At 45.9% G+C, this 27,732-nt stretch overlaps 1 protein-coding gene and 1 long non-coding RNA gene across 2 annotated transcripts; one reads left to right on the forward strand and one right to left on the reverse strand.

Moving 5' to 3' along the window:
* Positions 1 to 896: 896 nt before the first annotated feature.
* Positions 897 to 5,136, reverse strand: LOC121152626. The gene is made up of 3 exons (XR_005883289.1): positions 5,126 to 5,136; positions 1,668 to 1,671; positions 897 to 1,124 (listed from the first exon to the last, which is right to left on the reverse strand). It is a non-coding gene; the product is annotated as an uncharacterized LOC121152626 (long non-coding RNA).
* Positions 4,131 to 27,337, forward strand: DIPK2A (divergent protein kinase domain 2A). Its single transcript, XM_040974755.1, has 3 exons — positions 4,131 to 5,194; positions 21,255 to 21,558; positions 24,499 to 27,337. Exons 1-3 carry the CDS (start codon positions 4,538 to 4,540, stop codon positions 24,828 to 24,830), a joined length of 1,293 nt encoding a protein of 430 aa, XP_040830689.1. The 5' UTR covers positions 4,131 to 4,537; the 3' UTR covers positions 24,831 to 27,337.
* Positions 27,338 to 27,732: the final 395 nt, after the last annotated feature.

Consider the following 27,732-nt stretch of genomic DNA (forward strand, 5'->3'; position numbering starts at 1 on the left):
TCTGCTGTGTGAAGACACAGCAACAGAAGTGCCTACCAGCAAGCCAGGCTGTAGTCTTATCTCACTCCGCTGGCCAGCACCTGCTCGGGGACTTACAGGATTTTAGAACCTTGAGAAATGAAAATCTGTTGTTTATAAAGTGCTCAGTCCGTGACACATTTGCTACAGCAACCCTAGCAAGCTTGGACATTTGTCATTTTTAGAGCAGTTTGTCCTAACATCGTGCAGTGATGACTGACGTGGCCCTTTTCCCAAACCTTGAATGTGATTAATTCCATCTTCACAATAGATCCAGGATGCACCAGTTCTGCCAGCTTCGCTGCTGTCATCATTATCGGCTCAGTTCCTTACACTAATATTTAATCCTTTTTTAAAAAAAATAATTTTTATTTCGGATGGTTTTTACACAGTTGTCTAGGGTGCAAAGGGTCAGGGCTACAGGAAGGTGGGTGAGACCATGATTTCCACATTCTTTTTTTTTTTTTTAGCTTCCTGCATCTGGGGCCAGGAGGGGAGGATAAGGAGAGAGATGTCACACCCAGCCTCCCAAACGCCTCCGTTTCCCTGGATGGAGGCTAGCCACCCGACACCACCCAGGGTCCCGGATGTGGGGTGTGATTCAAGGGTCCCGCTCAACAGGTTTTGACAGTTCAACAGTTCTGAATTACTGCTGATCTCACCACTCCAAGCATGATGAAATCTTTCCAGAATCCACTGGCTGACACAGTCCACCTTAGAGTCTCCGTTTGCCGAGATATTCACTGCCAACATTGGGGTAGTTGATTGATTTGTTCTGTCCTCCATCCTCTGTTGTGGTACCAGGTGTCCTCTGCAAGCTCCAGTGTACTGCCGTATCTTCCATGTGCATCTGGATATGCTTCCACTGCTCCATCTGAGCCACTGAGGAGGCCCAGCTCTGACACATGCACTCCACAGTGGACCATGGGACCTGTGTTTCTCTCCACCGTTGGTTCTGAGTCCAGCAGCTCAGCTGGGTGGATTCCCCCACAGACTTCATCTGAGGTCATCCCAGACCTGATTCTTGTTCATTACACTAACGTTTAATTCTAGGTGTTTATTCTTTCACTTGTTATTCATCGTCTCGTGTCCTCATGTAACAAGGACTCCGGTCACTGCCCTGGGTCCTGTGCTCCACAAAAGAGCCTCCCGTCAGCCTTGAACAAGCAGGGTCTCACCCCCTCCTGACCCCTACTCTGGTGCTGGACTGAACACTGGGTAAACAGGTGTTTTTCACAACGGGATTCCAGGTCTCTGCTTCTAAACCTCACTAATGTGCCATTAAGAATATTCTGATGATAGGTCACCATTCAACAAGCGATTTCTGGCAAATCACTTCACAGTTCAGCGACTCTGCCATATAAGCACTCCATTTTTCCTCTCTACTTCACTGACCAAGATGTTTTGGTCTTTACTTGCCTGAAAATGACAGCATTGATCTGACCTTCATGTATTCTGCCTTCATGTTTTGGTCAGGTGTATGTTAACCAGGGCTGTAATGATAAAAGCTGTCCTCTGAATACACATAGATGTATGGCTGAAAGATATGCAACAAGCCTAAATGTAACAATACACGGTAACAACAAGGTGTTCCTGTCTAAACGCATAGTAAATGAGAGTATTTGTGGGCCAAGGCTTCCCAACAGCACACTGCTGGCTGGTACAGCTCTTCCAGCAGACACCAGGCAGCCAACTCTCCAGTTCCCACAAAGTCTGCAGCCACTGCCACTCCCCTACGGGACAGCAGCTTCTGGGAACCACGGCTGCAGGAGCCAGAAGAGCATCGCAATGCAACTTAACTATCAGAACAGGTGGGGGCTGCAGCACTGAATCCCAGCGGATACCTGAGAGATAGCCATCATGAAGGGACATTTTACAACGCACTGGAAATTACGTGATTTGCAGTTATTTAAAATAATGAATTATGATCCATTAGCGGAAAGCATGTTGCAAGTTACAGGAAAGGGAAGTACATTAATGGTCAGTCAGTGATGTTTTTCTAAACCTCAACGTGGCCATTCTGGAACAGAATTTCTCTCATATGGCAAGACTTTTTTTTTTTCCCCGAGCAATGTTACAAGTTCCAGAAAATCATCTTGACAAATATATGGACAAATCTGAATAAAAAGAAATCAGAGCTTTTAAGCAAATGTAAACATTTTCAAAATTCAACTTGTGACTCTTTTCATCACCATTCCTCAGATAATACCTAGACAATTCCAAGGACTGGTCACCTGCTCTCTCACTGTGTCCCACCTCCTCTCAGCCTGGCAAGAACGCAGGTGGTATTAGCTCTGACCCGTCTCAAAACCTGTGTGTGCTTTCCTATTGCCTAAGCCACATGTATTATCTCATATCCCTAAAATAGTCCCCAAGGCAAAGATCTCAGGTAAATGGCATTTTCACAAGGTCGCTCACATACCCTGGAGCTGGGCAGCAGCGCGCCTTGGGACCAGCGACAACCGTTTCTGAGCATTTGAAATTCTGGGATGCATCAACGCAAGTAGCACAGCTGTAACGCCCAAACCTCTTATTCATTCCCTTGGTACAACACTTTCAGACACAATCTAACACTTCGCTCCTACTCGGTGAAGAATTATGTCAAAATCATTTCCATTGTCAAAACCCGACATTTCCTCAAAACTTTTTCCCCCCCGAATTTTGTCTTGTTTTCTTTTCCAGAATTTTCTTACATAACCGAGGATAAAACATTACGCCGTGCTTAGGAGGAGGACTGTGGTACAAGATATTTCTCAGGAAGTTTCTGTAAACTTGACCTACCCAGGCCAGCCGTTTTCCAAAACTCGTTGCTCGCTTAAGTAATTTAATAACCTATCAGAAACCACCGTCCCAGAGATCGACACTTTAGGCAGCAGTAAAACTAATAAAAACGCTTCCACACCTACAGCTTAGAAGCCCCTACCCCGCTAAAACTTACACGTCCCGCCCCGGGCGCCGGAGTTGAGCCTACCCGAGCTGTTTTCGCAGCCTGGCGCAAACCCCGCGCCAATGAGGCGCGCCCGCACTCGGCGCCCGGGTCCCCATGGCTACCGCCACAGCCACGCGGCGCTCGGGCGTGGGGGACGGGAGGAGGCGGCCAGTCCACCTCGCCCAGGCCGCGCGGGGGCAGCGAGCGGAGGGAAAAGGCCTCGCTCCTCCCGGCGACAGCCAGGCCGCGTTGGAGACCTAACACCAGTGTCGCGAGGAGTGTTCCTCCCGCGTCACTCGCGCAAAATCAGACTGCTTCCATAGGCGCACCGCCAAAGACGTCGCCGCCTCCCCGGGGCCTGGCGTCCGGAGCCGGGCCCTGGCCTCCCGTGCCAGCCCACCGCCCCGCACGCCTCCCTGGGCCTGGCCTCCGGAGCCGGGCCTGGCCTCCCGTGCCAGCCCACCGCCCCGCACGCCTCCCTGGGCCTGGCCTCCGGAGCCGGGCCTGGCCTCCCGCGCTCGCCAGCCTCCCTGGGCACTGGCCTCCCGCCCTCCCGCGCAGACGCCGCCTCCCCGGGCCTGACCTCCAGAGCCGGGCCTGGCCTCCCGCCCCTGCCCGCCGCCCCGGACCTCGCCTCCGGAGCCGGGCCCCGACCTCCCGCCGTCCCGCACGCCTCCCTCCCTTCCTCCCTCCGCGCTTCCTCCCGCAAGCCCCGCCTCGGCCCGGCCGCGCGCCCGCGCAGCAGCAGCAGCCGGGAAAGCGCGGTGCCCCGCCCCGGCGCCGTCCGGCCCGTTCCCAACGGGGCGCAGGGCAGACGCCCTAGAAGGTGGACTACGGCGCTCCCCCACCACCCACCCACCCGCACGGCTGCCCCGCAGAGCTCGCCAGCCGCCCGCCCCTGTCCCACGGCCGTCCCCGCGCGCCCGCGCTCACGCAGCCGGGGGACGCGCGCTCGCCCCGCCCCGGGCCCGGGCGGAGAGCCGGCGGCGTGCACGGCGTGAGGGCCGCGCGACCGCCTCCCTCCCGCGTTCTCCCTAACACCCCGCACCCCCAGTTCCTACACTGTTGCTACTTTGTGTGTGTGTGTGTGGGGTGGAGCGGGGGTGGCCTTCCAGCATTCTCTCTCTGCCGCTCGCCCCCCGCGCGGCTTGGCGGGAAGGCCCGGCGCCCGGAGAGCCGGCAGTGCGCGCGGCCCGGAGCGCGCGGCCGTCGGGGGCTCGCGGCCTCGCTCTCCCCTCCCTCCCTCCCTCCCTTCCTCTCGGCTGTAACTTGGCTGGCGAGGAAGAGGAGGAGGAGGAGGAGGAGGAGGCGCCGGCGGAGTCGGAGGGCGGGCCCTGGGAGGAGGGAGCTCCGGAGTTGTGGAGACTCTAGTGACGGGGACAAGTCGCAGCCCGCGCCGCTCGTGGCTCGCTCTCTCGCGCTCTCCTCTCACGCACGCACACACACACACACACACACACACCTACTCCGCCCCAACCCGCGCCTCTCCGGCTCGCTCTCCGGCTCTCGGCGCGGCGGCGGGGGGCACCCCGGGGGTACCCTCGCCCTCCCGGTGGCTGGTGGCCGGCCGGCCGGCCGGGCGGGCTCGGGATGTGGCGCCTGGTACCCCCGAAGCTCGGTCGCCTGTCCCGCTCGCTCAAGCTGGCGGCGCTGGGCAGCCTGTTGGTGCTGATGGTGCTGCACTCGCCGTCGCTGCTCGCCTCCTGGCAGCGCAACGAGCTCACCGACCGGCGCTTCCTGCAGCTCAATAAGTGTCCGGCGTGTTTCGGCACGAGCTGGTGCCGCCGCTTCCTCAACGGGCAGGTGGTGTTCGAGGCTTGGGGCCGCCTGCGACTGCTGGACTTCCTCAACGTGAAGAACGTCTACTTCGCCCAGTACGGCGAACCCCGCGAGGGCGGCCGCCGCCGAGTGGTGCTCAAGCGCCTGGGTTCGCAGCGCGAACTGGCGCAGCTCGACCAGAGCATCTGCAAGCGGGCCACCGGGCGGCCCCGCTGCGACCTGCTCCAGGCCATGCCCCGCACCGAGTTCGCGCGCCTCAACGGCGACGTGCGCCTGCTCACGCCCGAGGCGGTGGAGGGCTGGTCGGACTTGGTGCACTGCCCCTCGCAGCGCCTGCTCGACCGCCTGGTGCGGCGCTACGCCGAGACCAAGGACTCGGGCAGCTTCCTGCTGCGCAACCTCAAGGACTCGGAGCGCATGCAGCTGCTGCTCACCCTGGCCTTCAACCCCGAGCCGCTGGTGCTACAGGTAGGCGCGGGGAGTTGGGGGGGGGGGGCGGGCCGGGCCCAGGGAGTGTCGGGGGAAGGGCAGGGGGGGCGTCCTCCCGGACGAGGGGCTCAGCTCCCCGCTGCCACTTGGCACCCCGGCCGGCGGGACCAGGCAGGCAGACAGGCAGGCAGGCAGGCGTGGGAGAGTGGAAGGGGGTGGCTAGGCGACTCCGCGGCCCGTGCCCGAGTTGCAGTTAGGTGACCCCGCAGATGGAGAATCAGCTGTTGGCACCGAGACCCGGGCAACCTCTCGGGTTTGACTGCGGAGCCTTCAGCGCCAGAGGAGGGAGTGCGTCTCGCGGGCGGGCTTCCAAAATGTCTCTCCAGCGACTTTCCTTCCGCCCTGCTCGCTGGCTCCGGGCTCCTAACCTCCCGGGGCTCCCGCGCACCCGGGGCGCCAGCTGGGAGCTCCCCTGCTCCCGGAGGGTCCCACCGCACGCCGGCTCTTCCCCACTGCGCCCCGGGACCGGCCTCGCTTGGGCCCCAGCCTTTGTCTTGGCGTATCTACCTGGCACTGGCGCGGGCAGTTAATGCGAGAGGGGGCGGGTAGGGGTGCAAAGTGGAGGAGCTGAGGTCAGAGTGTGGCGCGGGAGTCCTGGAGAAGGTTAAATAAAAGCCCCGGGAGCCTCGCTTTGGGCGCTAAACTGCAGCGGGAGAGGAGGTGGTCGGTTTGGGGTTGGGGGCGTGGAGACTCAAGGCTAAGAGGGTCGGTGGGGTTCTGATCCTGTGGCTTGCCCCCAAACATCTGAAATGTTAGGCCAGGGCGAGAAGCTGGCGGGAGGGTCCCCCGAAGGGCGGTATTTGCCCTCCTCTGGCTGATGATTGAAAATAAGTGAGGCGTCTAAAGGGAGTAGCGTGGAGAGCTTTCACTGGAGCCTGGCAGAGGGAAAGGAAGGCGGAAACCCTTGCCGTAGTTACTGGTGTTTCTGCACACTCCTGTCCTGTTCCAGTGCGGGGTCCCGGCTCCCTCTTGGAAACTGCAGGGAAAGTTCCCCTGCGCGCTCCTCTGCCATACGGTCTCCTCCGGAGGGGGAGGAAATGACTTCAGCTTCACCACAAGTGATTTGGGTCTACTTCATGCCTTTTCTTCTCTGCCAAGAATGACACTGATGGCTGCGGGCGGGTGGACGGGGTGGTGTTTTGTTTTGTTTTGTTTGTTCAAAGTGCCGGAATAGAAAAGGTCAATTGTTGTTTATATTGTTTTCTTTTCTCACACTCTGCACCCGTCACGCCAGCTAAAAGGAAGCACTTCATCAGTATTTTGCTCTGCGAATTTTAAGGTGTTGCTGCGCGAATGTAATGGGGGACTTTAAGGTGTAGACTGTATGTTGGGCACTAATGCAGGTCTTAAAAGTGGATTGGGGGGGTGAAAGTGGTGAAACTCACCTCAAAAGAATTTTGCTTGATTCATTTGCTCTGTAACTTGGCAGTCTTCCAATAGTGTGTGTGCTTGGGATACACACTAGTTGTTTTTTTTTCCCCCCCCCCAATTTAAGAAAATAGAATTTTTTTCTTCCTGGGTAAGGCAAAACTTGAGCAGCGCCGCTTGCTGAAATAGACTGTCGGATCGTCCGGGACCCCCGAGTTAGCGATGGGGCTGGCTTCCTGGTCCTGGACACCTTGATGGGCTGTTGGAAGAGTTTTACCAGCTAGTTGTGAAGACTGATGTGCTGGAAACAACTGATATTTTAACAGCCTTGCATATTCAGTTTTGTGTCCCTGCGAATATACTGGGAGTTTGAGAAGCTTCGACACTTAATTCTGCTAAAATAAATCTGCTCTGTTCTCGAAACCCTTACTAACTTAGTTTGTTCATTTTGACTTTTCTTTGTAGTTGCTGTGTGTGTCATGTTCTCCCCTGACGTTCTGTGCTCATCCTTAAGGAGAGATCGTTTTTTAACATCGGGTGATTGGTTATTGCTTCCCCTTCGGTAACACCCTTTCAGGGTTGGCGGATGGATAGGTTGTAGGGATATATGTGTGAGGAAGCCTACATCCACAGTGTAACATTTTGTGATGGCCTGTTTAATCCAGACAGTGCAGGCAGGGGCACTGAGACATACCCAAGTACGGTCCTTCCACTGTGTGTTATTTTTTTCTATTGAACAAGGAAGACGTTTTTAAAGCAGAGCTGCTGCTTGCTAGAGCCACCTGATGTTGGTGAACGCTCATGTGTTAAGTCTGAGCAGTGTGATTAAACGTTGGTGGATAGTGTAAAGCCACTGACAGAGAGAGGTCTCAGTTCTGCTATCAGGCACACGTGTGGCTCACTGAGCCATATCGTAATGGTCATGACTTTTGTAAAGCTAGGCAAGCTACATATTGAGTGTTTGTACAGGTTCCTGTTACACAAGCTTGTTTGGCCTTCATGATACCATTGAGAAATGGATTCTAATGGAAAGGCTCAGGTTTGGCTCGCTGTTTACACACACATATATATATTTGCTTCATATGTTTGAAAAATATGTGTAATGAAATGTGTGTGTGTTACAGCTTAAAATGGAACTCACTTTTTTTTCCAGAAGAGGGAGCTACTTATTGAATGTTTGGCCAGCTTGACGACATGCTAGATTTTTTTTTTTAATTTGCCCAAAAATTACCCAGGGAAGAGAAATATTTTGAACTTAGTTCATTAAGCTGTTCATAGAAAAAGTTACAAAAGAGTTAAACACGTTTCAAAAATTAGCACTCACAGTCTGCTTTGGTTAGATTCTTCAAGGCCTGAATGATACCTGCGTCTCTAACCTTCTCCTAATCTGACTTTAAGAAATAATAAACAATTGACATTTCAGTTGTGGCTCGAAAGGGGGCGGGGCGTTCCTGTAAGGGCTTGAACGAAGTGGCTGTGACAGACACACACTGCAACACTGCATGCAAGGCAGTATGGATTTGCAGGACAGATTTCCTGTTACGAAACGATACAGGAATATGACTGCATTGCTGGATAAATAGTCTTAGTTGCTGATAGCTTTAGCCCCAAGGAAAGTTGCTCTGCCACAGAATTACCTTCTAAAACTATCTTACAAAAATCAAGCAGTAGGACAATGACAGCAGTCGCTTCTACTCAGATACCTTTTCCTTTTTACGTTTCATTTCACCAAGATGTATATTTTGTATGCCGATTACACCATCCTCCCATCCAGAAAGTCACCGAGTGGGAGGGACTCTGCTGTTTTCCTGGTCAACTGCGTGTTGATGTTTGTACTTGCTTATTCTTGAATTCAGAGAGGGGAAGTGTGTACTGACTTGGCAACTAGTGCCTTGTGAAGCATGCTTGGAGTCCCCGTCACCTTAACAGTAGTGGTAATTTTGTCATTCATGTAATCATTAAGAGATGTTTTACACTTTTTTTTTTCCTTTTATTTGAAAAGCAGAGATGGGTCGTCCTCCCATGGTCAGGCTGAAGTAAGGAGCTGTGTGTGGATTTCTCAGCCATCACTGCTGTGCAGAGGCAGGAAGCAGACAGGAAGCCACGCTTGATGGGACTTCGGGCAGGCACTGGCAGTGTGGGAGACAGGAGGCCCTGGGAGTGGCTCAGCCGCTGCGCTGCGAGTCGGCCACTCAGGGATACATTTTTAAGCATAATTTCTGTAGCGATATATGTATTTTCAGAGCTCATGGCTGGGAAATAGTTTGTGAAGCGAACGATGCTGTGGCTCCTTTGTTCAGTTTGTCACTTTGAATGAATTGGCAAAACTGTTGTCAATGGGATCACCTTCCTCCTTGTTGAATTAGGAGCTTTCCTGCTTTAGCTCTCACATTCTGTTAAAGTTGCTTTCCCAGTTTGACTTGAACTGATGGTTTAGCCAAGATCTTCTAGAAGAAGGTTGCAGAATGTTGGTCCAGGGGCCCTGCCACCTTGGGATGGGATGCGGATGGGATGCGGATGGGATGGGATGGGATGGGATGGGATGCCAAGGCAGATAATCCCTCTCTTTGGATCCTGGCTTCCTCCCAAGTTTTTACCACATGAAATACCATTTAATGAAAAGAAAAACGAGGGAGTTTGTTTAAAAGAAAAAAAAAAAAACCATGGAGTTAAGGTTGTTAGACCATCCTGGTGGAGCAGTAGTTTCTAGAAGGGACCGTTCAGACTCTGTTTTGAAGCGTTTTCATTCATCGCCCGCTTTCTTCATTAGTTATTGCTTTAGTAACTGCATTCCTACATTTAGCCCTCAAAATACATTAAAGTGATTCTGCAGAGCACTTTTCACTTAACAGGTTTATAAGCTTTGGGGCTTTTTCTGTTTGATTACCTGAGATTTTATTGATAAACACTTGAATGTCTCTCATGTGGAAGAGTATTAAAATAATCCTGTGTTCCTCATGTGGAAAAGGAAAGAGGGAAATATAAATTTCCTGGATAGGCCTAGAACCAGTCACCCTGAAGAGAGCAGCACTGGTGGATCAGCTGCACAAAATCCTTGGCCATCTGATATCGTTTATGGGTTTATTCATGACTTTTGGCCGTTTACAATTATGTCCTTGGTATTTGTTTCTAGTTTGAGCTTTATTTTGTCCTCTCATTGCACGGGTTTCGCATATGCGCACATGCTGGAGGAGAAAGCTTGTTCTCTGAGGAGAGGGTCTGTTTTCTGGACCTGGCAGGGCGGAGTTGTTGGTTTCCCACCTGAAGTCTTTGGCCTTCTCCATCTGTTGCCAACGTCCTGGCTGCGTCTTCACTCTCAACTTGCTCCACTTTACTCATTACCTGTGTGTTCAATTTAAATGGTGCTACAGCATAAATCCTGTGTTTTTCCTACAGGTATCATGGATTTCGTATTTAGTAAGTAGCCTTACAATGAAGACCTATCATTCCTGGCCTAAGCTGAGTGTAGTCACAGACTGTGGAATTCTTTAGATTTCGTAATCGTGATCCAGGTTATGGATGATTGGTCAAAAATTATCTGTGAAGCATTTGAGAATGGAAAGACTCCCTTAGGCGAGGAGTAGCCTACAATGTAAGAGATAGAAATATAAATGACTGATTACAATCAGCACAGTGATGCGCCCTTTTAAAGGAGTATGTGCACTGTGTGATGACTGTGTAGTGTCTGAAACTGTCTTTATGGGTATATTTATGTGGGGGAGAGGACGTTTTGGGGGTATAGGGCCCTGAACTGTGGGGAGCCAACAGCTAGAGTTCCGTGGAGGAGTAGTAGTGGAGGACAGTGTTGAAATAGCATCCCTGTTCATATCCTGTGTTACCCTGAAGGTGTGCAATGCATTGCTTAGATCCCTAGGTGTTTTAGGTCTTGAGTTTTTAATCGGTAAAATAGAGATAATACTTAAGTAATGGGATTGCTTTAAAGATTAGAGGAGATAAGATTTTTCAAATGATACGTGTCAGGTGTCTCTAATTTTAAGGGCTTTTACAATCTATTTCTTGGCATATCAGCTTATTTTATTTTTAGACCACTGTGGTGGTTCACAGATTGTTTAGCACGTTATGTTGGTAACTCTCTTAGAAACACACACATTCTACCCTTGGCCAGATGTTTGAATGTCACCCTCAGATATACACAAATCCATATTTTCAGACTATAGTTTTTTGAGAATAACAATTTAAAAGGGGCCCCAATAAAATAAAATGAGTGTGGAAGGCAGCTGTGGGTAGGGATTCAGAAACTGTAAGACAAATATTCTATTTTTTTATCTGCGAATCATTGTGCTTTGATTGTTGTATGATGATGAATGGAATACCAAAAAAAAAAAAAAAAAAAAGAAACACCTGCAAGGTTTTGTCTGGATTCTACATCTGGATAGGTGTCATTCGAAGTGATCCAACAAGGACCATATGGCGTTGCTCAGTAGTTCCAGGTCCTGGAGTAGTCCATGACCATCCCGGCCCAGTAAGCACAGCCTCTGCTTGAGCATCATGCGTGAGCAACAAGCAAAGAGGAGAGTCATTTCAGACTTTTTAGAAACTATAAAAAAGAACAAGAAAGAGTTGGATTTGGGGAGGTATAGGTATTTGGGGGTGACACTGGGACCCCTGCATTCCACATTGGAATGCCTGGTTCTCGTCCTGTGTACCCTGCTTTCCTCCCAGCTTCCCTTGACTAAACACTCTGGGCGCAGCAGTTGCTGGGCCAGTTCCTCGGGTGCCTGCCACCCGGGTGGGAGAACTGCCTGAGTTCCAGCGTTGGCCCTTGTGGGTATTTGGGAAGTGAACCAGTGGGTGGAAGGTCTCTGTCCATCTATTTGTCTTTCAAATAAAAATGAAAATAGATTGAATTGAGTTTTAATAATCCATTAAGTTCTTCAGAGAAAGTGAAGTTTTAGCTGAAGTGTGAGTGAAGTTCTGGGGGCCCATGTTGTGTTCAGGCAAGGTTTGTGGAACATCTCTGAGCCCTAGGAAGGAGAATGAGGAAGCATGGTTGACTACAGTAAAGCAGTAGAGCTAGGCAGGAACCGGGTCCTTGTAGCCTTGGAACATACTTAGTGAGCTACGGTTTGATGTGGAAGTGGTTCAACAGAACGACTAGAAGTGGTTTAACAGGACCTGGTTTTGTTTTTGTTTTTTTTTTTTTCTTTCTAAAATTTGTCTACTTTCATTTGAAAGGCCTGTTTGGAGAGAAAAGGAAAGACAGAAAAAATCTTCTATGTACTGGGTCACTCCCCAAATGTCCACAAAGGTTGGAGCTGAGCTGATCCTAAGCTAGGAGCCAGGAGCCTCTTCAGGGTCTCCACGTGAGTTCAGGATTCCAAGCACTTGGGCCATACTCCACTGCCTTCCCAGGTCACAAGCAGAAATCAGGATGGAAAGAACAGCCAAGACATGAACTGGGCCCATGTGGGATGGCAGCACTCATGGGTGGAAGACTAGCCTGTGGAGCCACCGGGCTGGACCCAGAGGGGCTATTTTAGAAAGGTAGATTGTAAAGGGCAAAAAAGAATCAGGTGTTTGTACTAGTTTGTATGAGAGACTTAGGTTGTTTGGATGAAGGTTTTACAGTGTGTTTTGTTCTATATACTTATTATTTTAAAATTTATTTTATTATTCTGGGATTTCTTTCCCCTCCTTCTCTAAGTCCCCTCTCCTCTGAGTTCTATATACTTATAACTGCTAAGTTTTTGTTTTCATTTTATTTGAAAGACAAGAAAACAAGACACAAATGGAGAGAGCTCTCCCATATGCTGGTTCACTTCCAAATGCTTGTAACATCCAGAGCGGAGCCAGGAACTCATGCAGGTTTCCCACTTGGGTGGCATGGACCCAGGCAACTGAGCCAGCACTCGCCGCCCCAACCCCCGTGTTTGCCTTAGCAGGAAGCTGAACCCTAAGTGGAATAGCCAGGACTCCAGCCGAGCACTTAGATGTGGAATGTGGGTGTCTCAAGTGGTGTGGCACCAACATCTCATCTCCTGGTGCAAGTGTTAAACAGCAGTCAGGCCCAGTGCGTGGACAAGGAGGCTCCAGGACAGCTGATGAGTTGACATGTGAGGCCGAGGGAAACATCAAACGCAAGACCTTGTTCTTGTTCTGATCCACCACTGAGCATCTGTTTCTGGAACTGCTGAGAAAACAGAGTAAGGATTGGTTTGGGATGGGAAAAATCAAGCGTTTTGTGCTAGCAATAGTGAAGTTATATGACGGCAGTGGTAAAAACACTAACTTAATGAAATCAAACACCAGACATGTAATGGGGGAGATACTGTGTTACTGGAGGTTCTGCTGTTCTGAAGAGCTGTATTAATTTGATTTGTGTTTTGAAGGAACTAAGGATGTTAGTTCAGTTCGACTTGCCAGAATGTTGAGTAAGATTGGCTGAAGAAAGTAAGGTAGGATTTTTCGGTTATTGGATCCAAAAGAAGTTTATAATACCTTTTATTTCTTTGAAATTTTGTTTTTATTGACAAAAATGTCTGAGTTTATTGTTTGTAGATGTCCAAGTTAGGAGTTTTGGCTTGGAGGTTAAGACTCTGCTGCTGCAGGTGTGTGGGGGTGAACCAGCATAGACCCTGCTCCTGCTGCAGGTGTGGGGGTGAGCCAGGGAACAGGCCTCTCCCCATCTTGTATCTGTATACCTCCCCACCTTTCAACAGAATGAAAATAAATTAGTAAAATAGTTAAATATGAAACACTTCAACCAACCAGGCTTCTGTCAATAAACTAGCCCTGCAGCCAGTCCCCAGACGGTCCCTGTGGATCCTGTTTGTATTGTTCCCCATTGCTCTGACAGTGGAAACGTGGTTTGTGAAGTTACGCGTGCCTTGCCTTAGCATGGCCTGGCCTGGCCTGGTTGTGGTGGGCGTTCCGGAAGGGAACCAGCAGATGGAGGATGTCTATCCCCGGCTCTCTGCCTCTCCGATAAAATGAAAGCTAATTGTCCTGACGGAGATCACAGCTGCCAGATAAGAGAAGAAATGGAGGTTAGATAGTTTGTGCGTATTTAAAACTTAGAGTTTTAAAGTAAGGAGTGGCAAGAACATTTTTAAAAATTATTTTGAAAGATGATCTGTTTCTGCTAAATTTGGGGGTTTTGTTGTGTTTCGACATCAGTTTCCAATTTTCGGTGCCGCCGTTGGACATGCCATTAAGAGAAATCACACAACCTTGCTCTTTCTGAGGCATTACTTAATAGTGCTGGAATTTAAGGTGGGTAGAAAATGGCAGTCGGGAAATTATTTCATGACATAAACGGTACGTGCTTAAAATTGTCAGGCTCCCACAAAATCTGGAATGGATTTTGGCCATTATTTTCAGTATAAATTAAGAAATCAAAGTCTTTGAGAGAAATTTTAGCAAAAATTAGGGAACCATTAGATCACTGCAGTAATTTGACTCCGTCCCTCCCTCCAGACAGTTCACCAAACTGTGAACAATTAGTCTGTCACAGCACAGTTGACTGATCTCTGGGAACAGCTGTTGTAACGTTGCTACAGTGGGATTTCATTCAAACGGGGTCTTTCAGAAACAGTTTTAAGACTTGAACCTTTAAGCATTCTCTATGCTTTGAATAACATTAACTTTCCTTAAGTGTTCTCCAGTTTAAATTCTGCCTTTAATTTTTTGCAGAAATGCGAATTATGTAGGAAATCTGATGGCCAGATTTTAAACTATGTGTTTTAATTAATAGTAGCTTGAATTTTTTAAAAACATTGGTTTACTGTTATTGGAAGAAGGCAGATTTATAGAGAAGGAGAGACAAAAATCTTCCATGCATTGATTCACTCCCCAAGTGGCCACAACAGCCAGAGCTGAGTTGATCCGTAGTCAGGATCCAGAAGCGTCTTCTAGCTCTCCCGTGTGGGTGCAGGGTCCCGAGGCTTTGGACCATCCTCGACTGCTTTCCCAGGCCACAAACAGGGAGGTGGATGGGAAGTGGAGCAGCCAGGACACGAACTGCCATCTATATGGGATCCTGGAGCATGCAAGGTGAGGATTTAACCAGTAGGCTATTGTACTGCCCGCAGTTGTGTATGTGTGTGTGTGTGTGTGTGTCTCAAATGCCCACAATGACCAGAGCTGCAGGGGATAGAAGTCATGCAGTGCAGGCAGGAATTAAGTCAGGGAGGCTGTCGCTGCTGCTTTCTAGAGTCTGTGCTAGCTGGAGACTGGCATGGAACCCCAGGCGCTCTGATGTGGCATCACAGACGTCACAGCTATTTGGCCAAATGTCTGTCCCAGCAGTAGAGTTTCTTGAAGTTGGTTTTTTTGTACTAGGAATGACCTCCCTTTCTAGACCAAAAAAAAATATGTATATATATATATAAATATATAGAGAGAGTTGTATTAATTTGATCCCCTTTGGCCAATGGGAAAGTCTTCTGTTGCATTTAGTTGGGATGTTGTGGGGTTATCAGATATTGTGTAAATGTTCTGTACATGAAAGGAATTTTGATCTTTAAAATTTAATATACAACTATTACCTTTGCTTATGCAAGAGAAAAAGATAATAGAGCACAAATACTTTTGAAATTGAGTGTTTGCAGCTGTGCCACGCCATTCACTGATTGAAAGGAAATAAATCAATAAATCCAAAAGAGATTCTTCTGTATCTTTACTCAGACTTCATGTCTGCTTTTCATGGTGAGTTGTGGCATGGGAGGGTCAACTGAGTTTGCGAGCCTGGCGAGATGATGGGTAGTGGTCAAAAGATATTAGTGTGATACCTTTAAAATTTGCTTTTCAGAATAAGGAATAATGTTGTGTACCAAAGGACACTAGTTGCTTCTGGTATGTAGGATAACCTTGTACATTGGGTTTGGCTTGTTTTTTCATAGCATGTAGACCATGCTATAGGACCATGTTGAAGAGTTGATTTTATCGTGTCTCAGCCTGATCTGTTCTTTGTATCTCCCTCTGTTCTCCATTATCTCAAAAATCAGCGAAGAAACTGTTTATGTGAAAACAGGTTGCTAAGTTTTTAGTATTGTACTAAATTCACTTTGGGGACAACCGTTTACGCTGCTTAAGATGCCAGTTAACACATAGCCCATCTGGAAGTTAGCAGGTTTAGTACCTGGCTTTAGCTTCCTGCTAATGGAGGCAGAAGTGATGGCTTCATTCCACACCTTTGGAGACCAGAGTAGATTCTCAAATTCTTTTTTTTTTTTTTTTTAAGATTTATTTATTCATTGGAAAGTCAGAAATACAGAGAGGAAGAGAGACAGAGAGGAAGATCTTCCGTCCTATGATTCACTCCCCAAATGAGCGCACGGCCAATGCTATGCCGATCCGAAGCCAGGATCCAAGAAACTTCTTCCAGGTCTCCCACGCGGGTGCAGGCTCCCAAAGCTTTGGGCCGTCCTCAACTGCTTTCCCAGGCCACAATCAGGGAGCTGGATGGGAAGTGGAGCTGCTGGGATTAGAACCTGAGCCCGTATGGGATCCTGGCGCATTCAAGGTGAGGACTTTAGCCGCTAGGCCATGCCGCGGGGCCCAGATTCTCAAATTCTTTATCCCAACCTACCACTGGACTATTTGCAGACAGAACCAGCTGATGGTCATGATGGAAGTTCTCTTTGTCTTCCTATTGCTTTGCTTCTCAATAAGAACTTTTTAAAGAGAAGGCAGTGTGTAACTTTTTCTGCCTCCATCCCCAGTCTAATGCTACAGTCACTCTCAATGTTTCAGTCTGAGGAGAGGTCCCCTAAGGCCTTAAATAAGAGGATGTTAGGGCCGGCGTGGTGGCGCAAGTGGTTAAAGGTCCTCGCCTTGCACGCCCGGGATCCCATATGGGCGCCGGTTCTAATCCCGGCAGCCCCGCTTCCCTTCCAGCTCCCTGATTGTGGCCCGGGAAAGCAGTCAAGGACAGCCCAAAGCTCTGGGAACCTGCACCCTGTGGGAGACCCGGAAGAGGCTCCTGGCTTTGGACTGGCATAGTATCGGCCCGTTGCGCTCACTTGGGGAGTGAATCATCGGATGGAAGATCTTCCTCTCTGTCTCTCCTCTCTGTATATCCACCTTTCCAATGAAAAAATAATAAAAAAAATAAATCTTAAAAAAAAAAGAAGAGGATGTTAGAGTGGGGATTTTTTAAAAAGATTGATTCATTGTTATTGGAAAGGCAAATTTACAGAATGAAGGAGAAAGAGATCTTTTTTCCACTGGTTCACTCTCCTCCAATCATTTACCGAGTGGCAACAATGGCCAGAGCGGATCTGATCCTATCCAAAGCCAGGAGCTTCTTCCAGGTCTCCCATGCGGGTGCAGGGACCCAAGGCTTTGGGCCGTCCTCAACTGCTTCCCCAGGCCACAAGCAAGAAGCTGGATGGGAAGTGGAATAGGCAGGACACAAGCCAGCACCCACATGGAGTCCTGGCCCATTGGAGGTGAGGATTTAGCTGCTGGGTCATTGTGCTGGGCCAGTTGAGGATTTTATTAATCTTATGCATCCATTTGACTCTTGCAGAAAGTATTGTAGGATAGTCTGCCTTTGTCTTTCATTTCCTGTGTGACTTCAGGAAAATTGCTTAAGACTGAATTGCATTCAGAAGTCAGGCACCCTCGGAAAATGAAATTCTTTTGATTCTGTATCTTCTGTTGATTACATAAAATGTACTAGCATTGATACTGATTTTCATTCTGAAAGGTTATTTCAGCATTTGGAGTTTGCTTTGGGGCACATACTTACAATAATTGAAAAGGAAGTGAAAGGGCTATTATGTTTATGTGTGTGCATGTTGTAAAATTTTAAGTTTGTTTTTAATGCTTCAGGGTGCTGTATATACTTCTCCTGACCTTGGATCCTTGTAGAGCGCGTTAGCTAACTGATGTAACCCATTATGAATTAGAAACTTCTTGAGGGCACTGAAAATGCTTTTCTAATTTTGTAGTTCTTAGTTAACATTTGGAAAATGTTTGTAAGTTGTAGGGTTTTTTTTAGTAGATTTAAGAAAATGAGCATCTTGGCTCGGCACCGTGGCCTAGTAACTAAAGTCTTTGCCTTGCACGCGCTAGGATCCCATATGGGCACTAATATGGTTCTAATCCCATTGGTCCTGATTCCCGTCCAGCTCCCTGTCTGTGGCCTGGGAAAGCAGTCGAGGACAACCCAAAACCTTGGGACCCTGCACCCACATTGGAGACCCAGCAAAGGCTTCAGGCTCCTGGCTTTGGATTAACTCAGCTCAGCTCTGGCTGTTGTGGCCACTTGGGGAGTGAATTGTTGGATAGAAGATCTTCCTCTCTGTCTCTTCTCTCTGTATGTCTGACTTGCCAATAAAAATAAATCTAAAAAAGAAAAAAAAAAAAAGAAGAAAAGAGGCATCTCTTGATGAAAGCCTAAACTTTATTTAACAGATTTAAATAGCAAATGTAAGAATATTTTTGTTAAGCAGTTCAACATAATGTATTTTTTCTTTATTAAATTTATTTATTTTTAAAGAGTTAGTTATTTTTATTTGAAAGAGTTACAGACAAAGAGATCTTTCATCCTCTCCTTTACTCCCCAGAGAGCCATCCCAGCCAGAGCTGGACTGATCTGCAGCCAAGAGCTAGGGACTTCTCGTCTCCAGTGAGGGTGCAGGGGCCGGGGCAGTTGGGCCATGTGTCATTACTTTACCAAGCGTGCTAGCTGAGCGCTAGATTGGACGTGGAGCAGCCACGACTAGAACCGACGCCCCATGTGGGACATCAGCACTCCGTGTCATGACAGAGCGCCAACCCCAGCACCTTTTTTTTTTTACATTTGATTCTTGGAATTCCCAGGTGAATATATGTTCCAAGTATTATTGCACTTTTACTGATGAAGAAACCAAGGCTGAAAGCAATGCACCAAGAAGGGGACATCAAAACCCAGCTTTGTCCTGTCAGGGCCATCCACTTAGGTGCTGTGTCACAAAACCCTTTAAAATAGATGTTTTATGAGATAATATATACTACAAAGAATATAGGAGTTTTCTAAATTGAAATCTTTAATGTTGATTAGACACACTGTGTGCCATTTCCATTTTTTCTTACAATAGATGATGGGGTTAATGGGTTTGGGTTTACATTTGTGCTATTATGTCTTCTTCGGGTGTTAATTTGAAAAAGTAATAAAGTAAATATAGTTTTTAGCTGTGCAGGATCTTCTCATAATGTTAATGTTTACTTGCAAAAGCCTTACGTTTTGTGCTATGACGTGCTTTCAAACCTGATTAAAAACGGGAAACACGAAGTGCAATGCCTCTAGTCCAGTTAGAGTTAACACTGCCCTAAGCTTAAAGCCTCCTTATTTCAACTGAAAGGTGTTTGTACATTATTTCAGTTTGCAGTTACTCCGTAAGGTACACATGCTTTAGTTTATATAACTGTATGTGCTTGGTCTAGGCAATTTGAAAATATGGCTTTCAGATTGTGTTTTAAATAATATGTGAAGTTTAGCAGCACACTTCTTGTCCTACCTACCATGTTGGGTGCACTTTTACAGTTTGATAAAGAGGAGGAATGTTCCTGCTTTATAAACATATCCAAGCCGTTTCTCTCCAGCTCTGCCTGACCATGGCAGTTTGGTTATAAGCCAGAATTGCTTTAAGCGCAAATTACAAATATTTTGGCTTCCCTTGAGCGGTTCTTCTGTGCCACAGCGTGTTCAACAGAATTCTGACTATTTTGATTGTGCAGTGAAGAGTTCTTATGATGAATGAATGGTCTAGATTCATTTATCAAACTTCTTCCAAAAGATTAGGTAGCAAACTATATGAAAGAACTCTAGTGCTTGTCTTAAAATGAGGCATAGCAAGATCTCTGTTCACATTGTCAGAAATCGCAGCCTGAACGTAAAGTTGCTCAATGTGACATTTGTTCATATATTTTACCCTCATCTACGAGGGACTTGGGTAATGAAGTGTAGATTTGACAGTCGTCTGCCAGTTGGAGAAGTTCCAAAAACAAGAAGGCATTTGTACATGTGCAGATGTCGGCAGCGCTCCCTCTTCTCCTGTTGTCAAAGACCGTTTTATTTTCACAAAGAAATGTTTGTGTCTGTTCTCCAATATGGCAAGTGACTAATCCACCAAGAGTGGAGGCGGCTTCTTTTCCTTAGCGTTTTACATGGCAAAATTATGTAATCCTACATGTTTAGTTTTACTGTTTTGATTTTGTATGTGTGTGAAGGGCTTATTACATGAATACTTTTGGGAAAACGTTAAGTCTTTTCTGGTAATATATCACACATTTCAAGAGTGTGAAATTTGAGGTTGGATGGAAAAGTTGAAAGTAGTGTGTAAGAGTTCTTGTCATGGGTGTCGGACCAGAGCGTTCTCAGCTGTGAGATTAAAACATTAAGGACTTAACTGTAATTCCTAAAGAATCACATGTTCTCCCCTGACTAAAATAGCATCAGTGAATTTACTGTGTTTAGGGATCCAAGATGTCTGAATTTTTTTATTTATATGATTACTGTTTTATGACAGAATGGCAGATAGGTGAAAAATGTTCTGCACATCAGTACAGTTGTACATTGAAGCTGACAGACAGGGAGCAAAAATGAAAACAGTTTAGTTTTAGAAGCATTTTAAAGGGAATGACAATTTTCATATCAGCGTATTAATGTGGGCTTGTTTATTTATTTATTTTTAGATTTGTTTACTGGAAAGGCAAAATGATAAGGTGCAAAGAGAAAAGAGAGTTCCTTTGCCTGATAATTCACTCCTCAAATTGGCAGATCAGCCAGGACTGGGGCAGGCTGTAGCCAGTCCTTCGTATGTTGCAGGGGCCCACATTCTTGGACCATCTTTCATTGCTTTCCTAGGCTCATTAACAAGTCCCTCCGTTGGAAATACAGCCAGGCTTCCAGTAGGAGGCCCTGTGGGGTGCTGGCATCCCAACTGTGGCTTAACTCAGCGTACCTCCTGTCCCTGTAGTTGCACATTTTAGTGATAACAAGAATTAAGTAAAACCTATCATCTTAACCAAAAACTTTGTTTCTAGTCATAGAATATTTTCATTTTGATGTAATATAATTTTTTTCTAGTCATTATAAAAATCAAGACAAGTTGAATGAAATAATTGTGAAGTTGAGCCAAGATGAATGGAGCAAAGTAGCAGGGAAAGAACAAAACCAACCCAGGACCAGAGTTTATTAGTTTGTTCCTTCCCCAGCCTTTGGAAACCTCCACCAACAATAGTCTACCTGTGCTATACCTTTGCTGGTTTCTTGACTGAGTAAGGCTCCTACTAAATGCTCGCTAGGCCCAGCAGCAGGCTGACCAGGCTTGCAATGGTTCTGTCTGCTCTGCTCAAGGAAAAGCCCCTAGCTATACAGATGCTGCTCGTTCTATTGTTTCTGCAGCCGTGCCTGGTAAGTAAGTGCCAGTGTTTGAGAGAAACACATCCTTCTTGTATTAATCAGTTTGGCTTTGAGATTTTGATAAGCAGGACTTGCCAAATCCTGTTTTATCGGCTTTAAAATGTAAGGTCCTTCATTTGTATTTTTTCAGGTTCTTAATAATGGTATGCATTAAAAAAGAAGTAAAGTTTATAATTATCTGTTGAATATAATGGGCAAGTTCTCATTCTGGTAACAGTTTCTGTTGAAAGGATCTGGGGCCAGACCTGGGCTATCTTAATACGAATCTCTTATAATATAAAGATAATTCTCTTTTAGAGTTTTCCATCTGATGAAGGTTGGCCATTTGCAAAGTATCTTGGAGCTTGCGGAAGAATGGTGGCTGTGAATTATGTTGGAGAAGAATTGTGGAGTTACTTTAATGCACCATGGGAAAAAAGAGTTGATCTTGCTTGGCAGCTAATGGAAATAGCAGAGCAGCTCACAAACAATGACTTTGAATTTGCACTCTACCTCCTGGACGTCAGCTTTGACAATTTTGCAGTTGGTCCTAGAGACGGGAAGGTCATCATCGTGGATGCCGAAAATGTTTTGGTTGCTGACAAAAGATTAATTAGACAAAGTAAGTATGCAACTTTTGGAATATTTTTATACGTGCTCTTTGCATCTCTATAAAGCAAGCCTTAAATTTCCTTCTTAGGTGGCATAGTTGCTTATTTCTTTGTGTTATGCAAGTACTGTCAGTGAGCTATTCATATTCACATTTAGTAAAATGTCCTGAGTTCCGATGGACACAGAGGGACCGTGTATATACACATGTTTTTGGCATTGTGGGTGCTGTGTTCTGTGCTTCGGGCATCTCCTGCGGAGTTCACATTGTATCCCAGGCTGCCACAGCCACGGCCCTGCTTCCATGACGACGCTAGTTGGCTGTGAATCTCCCACAGCCGTGTGGTGTTTCCTGTTCTGTGGGTTCTGTGCTCGTTTTGTTTTGAACTGTTTGCATCATTCCTAGCACTGCAGCTTTGAATTTGGTCTGATTGTCATGTCTTAACCCAAAACTTTGCTATTCCCTTGTGAGTTCTTCACAAGAGAGGTTGGTACAGTCTGAAATGTTTTGAAAATCTCAGTGTCTCTGCAGAAAAGGAAGGGAAAGGTAGTGAGTGCCCTGTGGTGAGGTTTTACATTTATAATCCCACTTTTTTTTTTAACCAACTTAAGGCGTGTAAGGGTCTTCTGAAGAATGGCTGTTGCAGGTTACTAGCCCTTGGCGGGCACCCTTGAGGGGTCCACAGCGTGGTAGATTGTTCACGCGATCTCAGCATCCTCCTGGTGAGAAGTTGGGCTCTTTTGCTGTACTCACCAAACGACCTTCTGGTTGTTTCTTGTGGTGTAGGTCCTTCCACAGGGAGTGACTGCCCTGACATGGGTCCCCTGCCTCACCTCTTCTCCCTGCCTCTGTGGATGGTAACAGCATTTTACACTGCGCTTTTCTTTTTTAAAGTGTGCGCTGTGTTTTGAATCTATTCAGAGAGCTGTATAATTTGACAGTGCTTAAATTTCATTCTAGCGTTTTGTTTTGTTTTTATAATTCAGGCATCTGTTCCTGGAAGAAGTGTTATCATTTTATGTCAGCTAATCCGTGACTTGGGGAAGAAAAACGCAGCCATTTAGTCACTGTGTTTGTAGATCTTGCACAGGGAACCGCTGTCCCCGTGCTGCTGCCTCTGGCCAGGTCAGGACCGTCTTGATGGCCCTTTGGCCAAAGGCCCTGTCTGTACGTTTACTTGGCTCACTTTCCACTTTCTAACACAGGAGCTTTGTGCTTTTTCTCACAAGGAAATTGAGATTTTGCTGTGGCCAAGCTTTCTGTGCTTCACTTTACCATCTGTACCTGTTAAAACAACATACACCATCTCCTTATCAGACTGGAGACCCTCCGTTCTCCAAGTTCTCACCTAACTTAATATCCAGTTTGTCTTACTTTGTCACAATCAAATATGTATAAAAAACGCATTCCTGGGCCCGGCGCGGTGGCGCAAGTGGTTAAAGGTCCTCGCCTTGCACGCCCGGGATCCCATATGGGCGCCGGTTCTAATCCCGGCAGCCCCGCTTCCCTTCCAGCTCCCTGCCTGTGGCCTGGGAAAGCAGTCCAGGACGGCCCAAAGCTTTGGGAACCTGCACCCACGTGGGAGACCCGGAAGAGCCTCCTGGCTTCGGATCGGCATAGTATCGGCCCGTTGCGCTCACTTGGGGAGTGAATCATCGGATGGAAGATCTTCCTCTCTGTCTCTCCTCTCTGTATATCCGCCTTTCCAATGAAAAAATAATAAAAATAAATCTTTTAAAAAAAAAAATAAATAAATAAAAAACGCATTCCTGCATCTCCTTGGTTTTCGTCTGGTTTAGGCAGAATGCTTATTTGCTGTCCTAGCAGCCTGAGCCTGCCTTCTCCTTTAGCTTCTCTCTGTACTGGAATGGTAACTTTTAAAACAAAAAAAATCAATGTGATTTTTAAAAAGGGTACATTGATTCGAAGGCAGAATCAGAGATGACCTGTCACTTGCTCAGTGTGTTTAATCTCATGGTTCTTCAGGTAAAATCCAGACACTTGTCCAGGAGTGGCTCAGCCTTTCTCTGCTTCAGTGGAATCTCTTTGCCCACTGCCTGGACACTTCTGCAGTGAACTTCCCTACTTCTGGGCTTTCCCTTACGGACTTTCCTCTCTGCTTAAAATGCCCCCTTTGTCTCCTGTCTGCAGTTTGCTGTGTATCTTGCAAGCCTTGGCATCGTCCAGCACTTGTAAGCTGGTTTGTTGTAGGTGTATGTGGTCTGCCTCTGAACTCAAAGTCATATGGATCAAGTTTAGTTCTGCTAGAATGTATGCCATACTCATCCAAATACATTGTAACTGGTTTTTTCTTTTTTAATTTAAAGTATTTACACTTTGTGAAAACCGTAAACTTCACGCATACAGTTACTTTTTATCTCAAATGTTTCCCGATTTCAACCTGGATTTCCTTTGCTGGGCCTTCTTCTGTCATCATCCTCAGTTGTAGTCTTCAACCTAGGATTGTCTTTGTAAAATCATGATCAGAATCACACAAGTGAGAGCCTTTTTCTCTGGCTCTGTCAGCTCCTGTTCTGCAGGCGCCTGTCTCCCACGCCGGCCACCGTGAACTTGGCATTCTCTGGAGGTTAGCCTTGGCGTGTGCTGGTCGGCAGGCTCAGGCTTCCATTTTCCACGGCTGCTTTTCAGACTTCTATTTTGATACCTACATCACATTTAGCTCCTTTCTGCAGCCCTGGGCAAAAGTTCTGCTTTCTTCTCTGCTCTTGAACTTGTGCATACACCTGGGTAGGGTAGAAAGTGGCTTTTCTGAACCTGGTCTGACATCTGTGGGCTTCCAGCAGTGTTTGTGTGGATTAAATGCTCTTAACTATTTAACGTTGTAATACACCTTCATAATACAGGATACACTGTGAATTAATGAGTTGGCGCACTTTGAGGACTCTCTTTTAAAACGTATTTCTTTTCTTTCTGCTTTTCCCTCTTTCGCAGATAAACCTGAAAATTGGGATGTGTGGTATGAGAGCAAGTTTGATGACTGTGATAAAGAAGCTTGCCTCTCATTTTCAAAAGAAATCCTCTGTGCTCGCGCCACTGTGGACCACAACTACTATGCTGTCTGTCAGAACCTGCTCTCCAGACATGCCACCTGGCGTGGCACTTCTGGAGGGCTCCTTCATGACCCACCAAGCGAAATTGCCAAAGATGGCCGGCTCGAGGCCTTGCTGGATGAGTGTGCCAACCCAAAGAAGCGCTACGGCCGATTCCAGGCTGCGAAGGAACTGCGTGAATATTTAGCACAACTGAGCAACAACGTGAGGTAGTCCATGGCGAACCCCCGTTTCTCCATTTACATAGCACTGGCTAAAACTCAACCACCAAAAACTGTCTGGAAACACAGGATTTGGAAGTGTTACATCCCGAGGATCATAGACTTGCACTGATTTCACGTTGGCATCCATCACAACGCGATGTTACTGTTCTTCAGCAATCCTATGATGCTTTTGCAATTAAGTATGTTCTACTTCGGAGACTCGAGGTATCGTGGACTGCGTTGCTGCCCTGTCCCCTGACGCCCGAGTGGATTGATGAGTGTTGTGATGCTATTGGAAATGAGTCTGATAGTTAAATTGGCTTGTGTATCAAAGGGTACTTGGTACTTAGTTCTCGTTACTATCATGATTTTGTGAATCTCTTGCATTTACTTTTGAATATCAAGTTGGATTGGCCTGTTTTATAGGCCACCTTTCCCTTCCGCTGTGTAGGCTTTTGTTTTGTTTTGTTTTGTTTTCCTGTCTTTGTTGTTTTTATCAGACTTTGTAACATTCAGGTCACTGCAGTTGTTCATTTGAATTTTAGCTTGTTTTCCTTCACTTCTAAGCGGTACATACTCACTGTCAGGGCAGGATGCCCGGGTTTACTGTTTTTGCAGAAAGATGAACATTTTATTATGTAAATAATTTTTTCACACTTTCCGTAGTTTTCACTGTTGCATGATTTCATTTGAAGTTGTTTAACAGTGACATCGCTCTCTGCCAGTAATTCTAAGTGTACGCTGAACCTGGTGTTAGGTGTTACGTTGCAAAATGTCATTTTGTCCTTTACCATAAAGGCTTTCAGAAGAACGTGCTAGCAGTCTGCACCCTGATGTTAATTTTGGTTCAGAAAAAGAACTGTAACTCACTATTTTTAAAATGCTAACTAGTCCAAGATAGTAACGCAAATGCCAAAGAATATTAGACTTAGTCCCGTCTTTAGAATTTTAAATAGAATTGGCCAGCCACGTATTATTACTATCCTACTTGCAATATTTTAGCTCTAACATTATTAAATGCAAAATCTCCCTGGTTACTCCTTAATGTTGAAAGTACTGCTTTCAATAATTCGTAATACAAATATGCTGCTTTTTATTCATTGGTAATTTCACAAATTTTACCTGGTAGCCATTATTGAAGTCTAATCAGACATCCTAACTTGTTATTTATTGATAGACTAATAACTTTTAGTGGAAAGCAGACAGTTGAGCTAGTCTGCTTACCTTGGTCTTCATCCAGTTGTTGAACAGCAAACATCAGATTTAAGCATGTGGATAAAAATGAACAAATGTATTAAATTTGTGAACCATGTAAAAATGCTATGGCATAGAAATTGTCACTAACAAAGGTAATTTTTTTTTTTTTGCTTGAAGTTATTATCTTTAGAACACAGGTTGGTGTAGTGTGCAGTAGTTACTTCTCGACTGACCTTATTCTATCTGAATCATAAAGTGACTGAAGTATGCATAACCAAAGCTAAGGTTTTGTTTTTCATTCATTCAGCAACTATTTATTGAGCGTTAGCTCTGTGCCAGGCACGTGACTAGCTGCTACACACTGGACGCGGCACATGGCTAAGGCCAACCTTACAGTAATGTCACATACCTTAAGGCAGGTGTGTTCTGCCCCAGTGGAACTAGCGTTAGGATGATGCTTCACCTGTTGTGGTGAGAACTCTACTCAAAGAGGATGAAATCCTAGAAGTAATCCCACTTTGAGAACTGAAAGAAAAAGAATAAGAGCTCTCCTTTAGAAAACATGGCTTTCTGTTACTTTTATACATGATTGAATTGCATAGCCTTCAGGAAAACATTGCAAGTGCTGGAAGTTTTACTGAGGTGAATTTGTACAGCTGTGCAAAATTTTTGCGAAAAATAGGCAAAATTGCTGATAAGACATTTCACCTCTTCATCAGAACTTCGAACAAAACCCACACTTTCCCAGTGGAGCACCTTTTATATTTGAGAAGTATTCGTTAGAAGCCTTAGAGTGCCAGTATGGTCTGCTGCGGTTTAGCGAACTTTTATCTTACTTTTGGGAAGAGCAGTTGTGATTGCAGAATAGGAAGGAAGAAAGAAAACAATGCCAGCAGTGATTGCTACTTTAGGTAGTTTGTTTTATAACTACCATCCTCCCCCCCCATGAGATTATGTGGAATTTCTTTATCTTACGATAAGATTGAGAAGATAGTGAAAGAATTAGGAATTTAAAATTACAGGGAAAAAAATGTATGTGAAAAGCAATAAATATTTTGTTCACTTTGCTATCAAGATGTTCACTATCAGATATTTATTATACAGCAGCAATTTATATTTTTAATCATTGTCCATTAATAGACGCAGTAAAATATTTTTGAATCAGACATTTGGGGTTTGTATGTGCATCAGAATTGTCTTTTGTACTGTAAGTTACTGTTTAATTTGAATATTTTATCAGAACTGTCTCCCTGTGCCTTTATATTATAAAAGTTGTTTCTACAACTTTTAATGATCTTAATAAAGAATCCTTTAAAGACTCACACTCCTCAGTCTTGTCTCTTGAAATACTGACATTTTTATTGAGTGGAATATGAGGGAACCATCTGGATGACTCTGACCAGGAGTGAAGGTGTAGTTATTTCCTTTATCTGTAATAATGACTTTTTAAACGTGTAAAATGGGATTTTAAAAAACGTCATTATGAAAATTTTGAAATATATACAAGAAATGCAGCAGAAACAATAGGGTCAGTTGTGATCAGACTTAACTCTGTGACCCGTTCTGACTTTCCCCCCTTTATTTTGAACTAATCTGAACTAATCCTTTTATTTATATATTCAGACTTTTCTCCACAAAACCAGAATATGTGTCACATCTGCAAATGCAGCGGTTAACACCTCCGTGGCATGAAAATAGGAAAGCTCTTGGGTACC

This window comes from Ochotona curzoniae, unplaced genomic scaffold (assembly GCF_017591425.1).
Source record: "Ochotona curzoniae isolate NIBS_2020 unplaced genomic scaffold, NIBS_Ocur_1.0 contig_2599, whole genome shotgun sequence".
Lineage (NCBI taxonomy): Eukaryota > Metazoa > Chordata > Mammalia > Lagomorpha > Ochotonidae > Ochotona > Ochotona curzoniae.